General features: G+C 44.4%; 1 protein-coding gene across 1 annotated transcript in view; it reads right to left on the reverse strand.

The window, feature by feature from the left end:
- The window catches only part of LOC124124483 (apolipoprotein(a)-like), a 43,594-nt gene extending 38,481 nt beyond the window's left edge, over positions 1–5,113 (reverse strand). Inside the window, exons 1-4 of the mRNA XM_048394842.1 lie at positions 4,901–5,113; positions 3,481–3,807; positions 1,912–2,736; positions 159–518 (exon numbers count right to left, since the gene is read on the reverse strand). Of these exons, the coding sequence (XP_048250799.1) occupies positions 159–518; positions 1,912–2,736; positions 3,481–3,807; positions 4,901–4,964 (1,576 nt within the window). The 5' untranslated portion in view covers positions 4,965–5,113. The remainder of the gene's footprint in view (positions 1–158; positions 519–1,911; positions 2,737–3,480; positions 3,808–4,900) is intronic.
- Between the last annotated feature and the right edge of the window lie 5,221 nt (positions 5,114–10,334).

Consider the following 10,334-nt stretch of genomic DNA (forward strand, 5'->3'; position numbering starts at 1 on the left):
CATCTAACAAATTACGACGTCCGAATGTTTTCTATGGCGTAGGAATTCCAATATTGAAAAAGAACACACATTTCCCATTTAGTCTGGACAAATGCCGGTTTCAGCTCACTGAGATACCATGCCACAGTTTAAGAGACCCCACTCGTTTATTTCCATACCTTGTGTTACTGGGGGTGTTGTGGTAGTGGTAGTGATGGTTGTCCCTGTTGGTGTTGCAGTCGTTGTTGTCGTCGTGGTACACTCGTTTATACTGCATTGTTCCCAACCACTGCTGTCAGCAAGATAGCACCACACATAGCCCGACGGGAGGATGCTCCCCCCTGACGGGTCGCGGCAGTAGTTGCTGGCCCCCACGTGGCCGGAGCCCGAGACGCCGTTGGTGATGTCGAAGTAGCTTGAAAAAAAGGCGTGGTTGTTTGGAGACGTGGCCTGCCACGACTGACATGTTTTTCCAGATGAGGTTATGGACACTGTCCCACTGTAGACGGCCGTGGTTCCTTGTAGTGTGAAGCAGGGGACTGAAATGAGAGTGAGCGAGTTTTCTGGTTTCATGACGCTTTAATAATATTTCAGAAACACTAAAACGCCGTTGTGTGTCGAACTAAAGGTTGTCTCGAAGTTAAGGCATGCTTCCTGCGATTTCCTTCTTTTTAATAATTTCTTCAGCTATAATTCCGATTTCCTTTCATCACGTTTTTATATGAACCCGTAAAGCGGAAGTCAATGTTTGGCATTTAATTCATTTCACGTTGTCTGTTTATCGCTTACGTATTGTTTTATTCATTTTTCATTCTCTGGTTGTGTCGAACCTCGCACAACAAGGGCGGATCCAGCATTTTTAAACGGGAGGGGTCCAAAATATCGAAATCCTCTCTCAGACAATTTACTGCCCACATAACACAACATTCGGTTTTCTAAAGGGTGGGTTGGGTTTCGGACCCCCTGGTAAATACATACAGGGTGCATTGATTTCGCGAACACCTGGTGTCATAGATTTTTAGTGATCCATTTATATAATTTTCACCAATATTTTGCGTTTTACACCCAATGGAATCTGTTTCAGCGGATAATGGCGACTGATTATTCTCTGGTAGTGACGTTTCATATTAACTTGCTATTTGGTTCTAATCATTTAGAATTAATAATATTGTTCGATCATTGCACTCCGGCCGGGCATGAACATTCATATATTCCTTGTGATGTCACGCTTCTGTCGCCTAAGGCGCCGCGATTCGCTGTGCAGAGTTGCGTCCCTTGGGCGCGCCAGAAACCTATGATTGTGGGTTTGAATCCCGGTTCGCCCCGATTATGTTCCTAGGTTTGTCAGCACCATACCCGTGCTCGTGGGTTTCACCGAAGTGGTAAACGTCTGATACCTGCATCACTTCGGGCTTTCCCCCCACTTTAAGCTGACACGCCGTGATATAACTGGAATACTGTTAAAAGCGGCGTTAAACACAACTCACTCACTCACTATTAATCAAATGGACATGACACCAGGTGTTCGTGAAAAGGTGAGGGTATCCTGACCCACCAGCCAGTCCGTGTCTACTTGCAGTACTGGATGTTCGACTTCATTCGGGGATCACAGGACACGGGACATGCTAGAGGACAAAATGGTTACTGTCAAACACAGAGTCGAGCATGTCAAAGTGACATATCTATAACTCCCGATTACCAGCTGGTTACTGTCTGATAATGGGAGGAAAGCTGTGTGCAGAAGTGTCTGTTACCGGGTCTGTTACAGGGTGGCGGCCATTGGTTTAGGATGGCGTGTCCTGTGTCACGTGGTCATGTCAAAATCTCGCGAGATCTCGTAGACTGGAATATTGACTATACGGCGAGTAATATTTCAAGAATTGACAACCTTAAAACACAGCCAATAAATGACTCGATGATTTTAGTTATTACCTATTGTTGTTGTAGTCGTAGTCGTCGTCGTAGTAGTAGTTGTTGTTGTCGTAGGCGTGGTTGTGGTCGTCGATGCAGCAGTAGTTGTTGATGTAGTTGTGATTGTTGTCGTGAGAGTGGTAGTCGTGGGTGAAGTGGCTGTCGTAGGTGTAGTGGTGGTCGTGGGTTTAGTGGCTGTCGTAGGTGCAGTCGTAGCCGTGGGTGTAGGGGCTGTAGTAGGTGTCGTGGGTGTCGTGGCTGTCGTAGGTATAGTGGTTGTAGTTGTTGTAGTGGCTGTCGTAGGTGTGATGGTAATCGTGGGTGTAGTGGCTGTCGTAGGTGTAGTGGTAGTCGTGGGTGTAGTGGCTGTAGTAGGTATCGTGGGTGTCGTAGGTGTAGTGGTTGTCAATGGTGTAGTGGCTGTCGTAGGTGTGATGGTAATCGTGGGTGTAGTGGCTGTCGTAGGTGTAGTGGTAGTCGGTGTAGTGGTTGTCGTAGGTGTAGTGGTTGTTGTGGGTGTAGTGGTTGTCGTTGGTGTAGTGGTTGTTGTCAGTGCACAGTTCAGAATGTCACACATTTCCCAAATCGCGCTTCCATCGGCGACATAACACCACAAGAAACCAGCAGCAACAGCGCTACTTGCCGAGGGGTCGCGGCAGTAGTTGCTGGCTCCTCCGTACCCCATGCCAGCCGCACCGTTGGTGACGTCAAAGTTGCTGGCGACGTAGTTATGGGGGATAGGGTATGTGCTTTGCCATGTCTGACAGGGCTTCCCGCTGAGGGTGACGGCCGTTGTGCCGCTGTAGACAGCTGTGCTTCCCTGCAACGTGAAGCATTCGGGTGGATCTGCAAAAATACGGGCAAATGCAATATTAAGGCGGTGATATATAACGGCAGATATCGCAATGGTTCTAGGGATTCGTATGATCTGAGCATATCGCCTTAAATTTGGTTGAATAATTCAGTGTGTCAGTTTCCTGCATCGGTGGTCATGCCATCATCAACAAGTTTTTTCGCTTGACTTCTTGAAACATCCGTGATATTGTTAATTTTTTTTGGTTTAGATTTTTAAATAGTGATTAAGTTGTATATACTTGTTTTAATTATTGTCATTCCAGTGATTAACATCATGACCATCGTTCTTGGCAACTGGGATACTATTACATGCATCAACCAAGTCAGCCAGCCTGACCACCCAATCCCTTCAGTCGTCTCTTACGACAAGCTTGGCTTGCTGAAGACCAATTTTAACCCGGATCTTCACGGGACACTTGTCTTCCAGCATACCAGATGATAAACAGGAAATATACTCATGACTCCAGTAAGGACTGCACGCCTAAACTCACATTGCTGAGTGAGTGAGTGAGTTGAGTTAAACGCCGCTTTGAACGTTATTTTAAGTGTTGCAAATTTTAGATGTTTTCCACTTATATGACAGCACTGAGCACAGTTACAGTGATTCCAAAACAAGGATCGTTATCAAGACGTATCTGGAATTCCAACCGTCCTGGATCCTGTCATTCTAAAGGGACGCAATTTCGCAAAACGACGTCAACACACAACTCACTCATCACTTTGTACTCATCCTACCTGGAGCCCCCGGGATGGGGGGAGGTGTTACAGGGGGGCACAGGGGGACGCTGCATCTTTCCCAGACACCGCTGCCGTCGGCGATGTAGCACCATAAAAATCCGGCGGGCTGTGCCGCTCCACCTGACGGATCTCGACAGTAGTTGTTGGCGACGTTGATGCCGGGCCCGGCTACTCCATTAGTGACGTCGAAGCTGGTAGAGGTGTACGAATGTGGGATTGGGGACTGGTCTATCCACTTCTGACACCCTCGACCGTACTGGTCGACTGCAGTTGTCCCGCTGTAGACAGCGGTGCCGTCTTGAACAGTGTAGCAGTCAGTCGTACCTGTGGGTGGAAAACAGGATGGAAAATGAAGTCAAGGTTAAATATCTAAAAACGATGTTATCGTATCGTGCGAGTTTTAGCGTCACTTGGTATGTTTTACGCCCTAACTGGCAGTTGAGTTGGAAAAGGTCTTTAGCAACCCAAGCTTGTCATTAGAGGCGACTATGCTAACGTGATTGGGTGGTCGGACTCGATGACATGGTTGATGCATTTCATAGTATCCCAATTGCGTAAATCCGTGTCAAAACTTGATTTACAGGCCGCCGTCATGTGGCTGGAATATTGCCGAGTGCGGCGTTAAACAAACAAACAGAACTATAAGGTTTAACACTGGTACCGTGAGCAGCAAGGGGATTCCACTGTGACGTATGTGGGACATGTGTTACTTGAGATCTTCTAGCCTTTGAGTACTGCTCAATGGCTTCCTCTAACTTACGCTCATCACATTACCATTATGATCCAGAGGTAATTTGTGAGAAAGTTGTAATTTATAACACAAAATATCAAACCAAAGACCATTCCAAAATTAACTTTTTCAACATGAGGTAGAAACGTTTGTAAATTTTAGTTTTCGTTTCCTTTCAATGTGCATGTCGTTAGCTACGTCGTTTAGATACATGTTCTTGGCGATGGTCGAGTAAGATACATGTTCTTAACATGTTCTTCGATCCCCGGCCGCGTCATACCAAAACATGGTGAAGATGGTACTTTTTGTTACTCTGCATTAAGGGGCTGAAACAAGGACTGGTCTGCTCGGAGTCAGTATCCAGCGTCTGAGTGGGGGTATCATGTCAAACTGCGGCATAGTATCGCAACGGGCTAGCACTATAAAATCGGCATAAGTCGGGACAAGTACAAGCGCGCGCACGCACAAACACACACACACACACAACACACATCACACCGCACCACACACGTCGCTATATAAGTGCAATGATCTTGAAAGCAACGTTAAACCCCATTTCACCTCACCCCAAATGCACTGTGTAACCTGAATACTATTTGTTAATACTAATAACTATGACAGACATAGGGTCTGTATTTGTCTTGTGAAACTTGGCATGGATGAACGCTCCTGGCTTAGCTTACTCACCTTCTGTTGCTCTCGACATCATCAACATCAGCAGCAGCAGTACGACATCCTTGCCAACCCACATCGTGAGTGATGCTACTTTCCCAAAACTGTCTGTACTATTCTCCCCAAATCTGATGCATAGTATTCTGTTCTTCGACCTGTAGGTTATTCAACATAGGGGGCGATCGTGTAGAACCAGGTTTACAAGACGCCATTAGATCTATTGACATTACCGTGGTCGCTGAATTATGCATACGGGGATCTCTGGGCGAATGCCTCATGACGTATGAAGAGCGGTTTTCAAAAGAAAAAAAAACTATTATTGCTTCTGATCTATGCCAGACTCGTCAACATACCATACAAGTTCTCGTATCGTTGAACACGCGTTCACATGAGGGATCGTAAATCATTGTCGACAAAAGCAATTGCATATGGGCGATATCAATTTGTCTGAAGTGATTGGTGAAATATTGAACTGTGTCGATATTGGTAAGTGTAAAGCTTTTGACGACTTGATCGATTGCTTATACGTCAGCAATATAGAATCTATCTCAATGTCAAATTGGTTCATACAGATCAGTACTTAGGAGCTGCCAAGAGTTAAGGATAATCTGTTGCCAGATAATAAGGATTATCTCCATCCAGGTAGTAAGTGTTATCTCTGAGTGTCAGATGTTCCGAGCCTTGACGAGCAATTTTATGTTTATTATTATTATTGCTACGTCTACATCTACCACGAGTTGTTTAATTTGGCCTTGAAAATGGCTCACACAAGGACGTCGGCTTGTGACGTCGCAATGGTATTACGTCACCTTAAAATAATTTCGACAAGACTGTACAACTGTAGACGCCGTAATGTTTTGCATATATGTTCCCGTGCTGTGTCAGGTGAATAATTGACTTGCCTTTGCATGTGTTTGTGACGGGTGCGACCGGTGGGGCAGGCTATGCTCACCTTTTCTCGAACACCTGGTATCATCACTATGTGATAGTGATTCATCACATCCTTTTTTCATGCAGTCGAAATCGTAAAACGGACACTGGTTTCAGCAGACATATCGTTTGGTTATGGTAATTGCATTGTTTTGTGACTTTTATTCTACAATCAGTTCAATAGACTTTCCTATCACACCCTCCCTCTCCTCTGTGGTCGTGTGTACCAATATTCTTTCTTTTAGTAGATTTGTAACGTCCGTAGGTTTCTGTATTCAATGGGATTTTTAATTCCAAATAACTGTCAACCATTATCGGAACATGTAAAATCAAACAGACCCGTGAAGATCCGGGTAAGAATAGGTCTTCAGCAACCCATGCTTGCCGTAAAAGGTGATTATGCTTGTCGAAAAAGGCGACTAACGGGATCGGGTGGTCAGGCTCGCTGACTTGGTTGATGCATGTCATCGTATTCCAACATCGTAGATCGATGCTCATGATGTCAATGACTGGATTGTCTGGTTCAGACTCGATTATTTACAGACCGCCGTCATATAGCTGGAATTCTGCTGAGTGCGGCGTTAACCAACACACAAAAATCAAACAAACCCCTCTTCTCTAATTTGTCCCGTGCTGCCCAAATCACCAAGGGGTTCTAATCAAACCTACACTGTGTAGAGGAAATGTCTTGTAGTTCACAGGGCACAACACAATAACAGATGAGATTAATTAAATAGGGGTGGGGTGTTCTTTTGATGATAGTTGTTGCAGTGTATGTTGTGCATGCTTTACCGTGTGCGTTTATATGCGTTGATAGATTGTGATGCGTTGTTGTGTATGTTGTCCATGATCCCATCATGCGTTTATCTGAAGATGGCCTCAACAACCAGGACTTTCTGTCTTATAGTAGGAGTCTCTCATATGTACACGATGTGCGTGAGTGAGTGTGGTTTTACGCCGCTTTTAGAAATATTCTAGTAATATCACGGCGGGGGAACACCAGAAATGTAATGTACCCATGTGGGAATCGAACCCGGGTCTCCGGCGTGACGAGCAAACACTTTAACCACTAGGCCACCCCGACTCCTACATGATGCTGAGGGAACCCCTTGTGGGTCACAACGTACATATCGATATACAGTTATGATTGATTAGATACGCTGGCTTATAGGTACATTAGGTCCACTTTCAATGTAACTGTTCAATTTGCACTATTTGAAGGACTCTGCAATGAATGCACCTTAAACGCCTTTGTGCACCCATGGACGTGAATGCTTCAATTAATCCAAGTCATGAATAACTATGAAAAGGATTGATCGGGATATTGGACGTGTGAGGTAAACAAACGTGTTTACTGACAGTATTCGGTTGGTGTATATGACGACCTCTTGTCCTTGTATTCGTGTTTAAAAGGATACGTACTAAGCGCCTACCAGAGAACAAGAATTGTCTGCGTGTATGTAACGAACAATGTGCTGCGGTTTGTGCGGTGAGTTTCTGATCCATTCGTGAAAACTCGTGTTTTTCCGGGACAAGGCGAATAGCGACTCGTGGCCATTTGTGCGACTGGGTTCCGTCTAATTATAAACCTATTCATTGGGATCGCTATTAAGTAAGAGACTTCTTTCTATAGGCATCAAAACCTATTGTGAGGTTTTACTTTCCAGTCGAGTTAAATCTCATAAACAGGGACGTTGTAATGTCCCTGGGATTTTATATAATATCCAAGTCATATTTGCTATAATATCCCAGGGATTTTATATAATGTCCTGGGTATTTTACTAATATAACTTCCGTTCAGATTGTAACATGTTATGAAATGTAAAATCAAATGACAAATGTTTTCTTTATATTCTCGAGGATCGAACTCGCAATCGTCATATCTGTAGCCCAGTGAGTGAGTACCACGAGGCTACAGAGGTGTTGATAAGCTAATAAGCTACATAAGATGTAAGCTACATAAGTTCCTTTTCAAGATCCGTACGCCAGCAACAGATATTTTACGCGCGTTTCCAAAGGTTCATGGAAAGTATGTTCGAAACATAAAAATGTTGATAAATGTTGTTTTAAGTTTCTTTTTTCGGTTTATAAGTATGGAAAAACACTTACCCTCGGTTTTGGTAGACAGAGCATGCCCTGGGGGTCGGGAAAAACCGCGGGAGCTTCGCCTCCTTGGTTTTTCCCTCTCCCCAGGGCATGCTCTGTCTACCAAAACCTCGTAAGCGTGTTTTCTCCAATACGTACAAACGGGTATAGTTAAAAGAATTGTCATCTCGTAGCGTCATAATTCACGTTTGTTTTCCCAATATTCCAGATGCTATTAAAACCACATCGGGAATTATTGTATTATACGGTATGATTGAACGCATTTACCTGTATCTAGGGTAAATTTTTAGATGCAAGACGTGTAAAATCAAACATTATTCCTTGTGGATTCTTTGACCGAAGTACTTGAAGCCATACGCGCATTCTGATTGGTTTGTCGTATTTTTGCACATAACATTCATCGATAGTGGGGACGAGTCTTCTTGCAGGTTACGGAAAGGGGCGAGTGGTGACGAATGTTTTTGAGTGTGATAGATTGTGATCAGTTGAATCCGTTGTGGTTCGTTCTGATGCGTTTTGAAGCCTTCTGGAGCTTTTGGTGCGTTGTGATTCTGGTACTGCGGTTTGATGCGTTCGGATAAGTTATGGTGTGGAGTGATGCGTTGTGATGCGTTGTGATGCTTTTTTATGCGTTCTGACGATTTGAAGTACGCATTGAGAGATGACTTGTGACACGTACTCCTGCAGGAAGCCAAGCGATTAGATTCGGCGTGACGTACATTCTGAGTTTGAGTGTATACACTGTATTAAGTTTGGTTACATCGTGACATGTCACTTTCATCTCGGAAGAAATACCAAAAAGTACTTGACCTATACCACAACTAACGTAACTAATGTGGAAAAGGCGATGCTGAAGCAAAGATGATGATCAGGATAAATCGATGATTCGAACTTAGGACCTGCAGTTGTGGCAGCTATATCAAATATGTCTGCTGAACGGGTTTCATCCGTGCACCCGCTTACCACTCATTTCACGTTGCCCCATGTGTTACGGAGGCAGCGGTAACCGAGACGTTTAAGGCGCCGACATTCGTTGAGTTGCCGCCCTTTGTCATGCAGAATCCGATGATCAGGTTCTAATCCAAGGTTCGTCCTTTATCTTGCTTCTTGGTTTGTTAGTACCATATCCGCGCTCGGTGGTTTCACCATAGTGATAATCAATATTCATTGTCTTTCCTAATTTCGGGCTCCCCTCCGACATTTAAGCTGACAAACCTCGATATTATTGAAATAATAAAGTCACCCATGTGCTCCCATAAATCAATAATCAATATGCATTTGATCGATATATTTCTTAAACCTCGAAGTGGTACATGTATTTCCTGTTTGCGTGCAACAAGGATGTAGCCGCTGGTCACCAAATATTTCAAGACACGCAAGAAACACGGAGGTTCAAGTTTTGGCGTAAATGATCGCGTTGTCTACAGAATGGTCATTGTGTTCCGCGCTCGAGCTGTTTGAGAAGGTTGTTTGTCTGAGGTTGGTAGAGGTATTACGAGCGCCTCTTGCAATTGCCGACTTCGGTTCTTTCATTGTCCGGAAAGAGATATTTCGCACGCCACTGTTCTCAAAGCCCAATACCCAATATCACTTGGCACCATCTACACTACCACACACCAATCTTTCAAACGACATACACCAAAGCCAAGCAGTCATTCGGTCCACCCTTAATGGACCCCGACCCGTGAAGATACGGGTTAGAATTGGTCTTCAGTGACCCATTCTTGTCTTCAGCAACCCATGCTTGTCGTAAGAGGCGACAAACGGGATCGGGTGGTCAGGCTCGCTGACTTGGTTGATGCAAGTCATCGTACGCCGACGGCTTGGATCGTTGTTCACGCCATCATGACTGGATTGTCTGGTCCAGACTTGATTATTTACAGGTCGCCTTCATAAAGCTGAAATATTGCTGCGTTGAACAACGAATTAACACTATTAAAGTCTTAATCATACCGTGAACACGTCCTTCAGTGTGTGTGGGGCCTTGACAGTGAACCAGAAGGGGTATCATTGTTTGTTTGTTGTTTTACGCCGCACTCAGCAATATTCCAGCTATATGACGGTGACCTGTAGATAATCGCGTCAAGACCAGACACACCAGTGATTCTCATAATTAGCAACGTCCCACGTCGTTGGGGACGATGACATTCAGCCAAGTCAGCGAGGTATGGCATCCAAGTCCAGGCATTAGCTGCTGGGAACCGGTTCTATCCCAGAATCCCAATGCCAAGGGCGTATGCATCATTACATAAACTAGAGCGAAAACAACTTAACCTTATATCTCCTGTTGTGTGATGGCTTAATATAAATGTTACTTGATTAAATAAGACGTTTTGACGTTTAAACATTCACAATACAAACCACGCGATCCCTTCTTCCATGCCCAGAAGCTGATGTAATGAAATAAAAAAAA

This window comes from Haliotis rufescens, unplaced genomic scaffold (genome assembly GCF_023055435.1).
Source record: "Haliotis rufescens isolate VD_foot unplaced genomic scaffold, xgHalRufe1.0.p SCAF_13, whole genome shotgun sequence".
NCBI classification, from domain to species: Eukaryota; Metazoa; Mollusca; class Gastropoda; order Lepetellida; family Haliotidae; genus Haliotis; species Haliotis rufescens.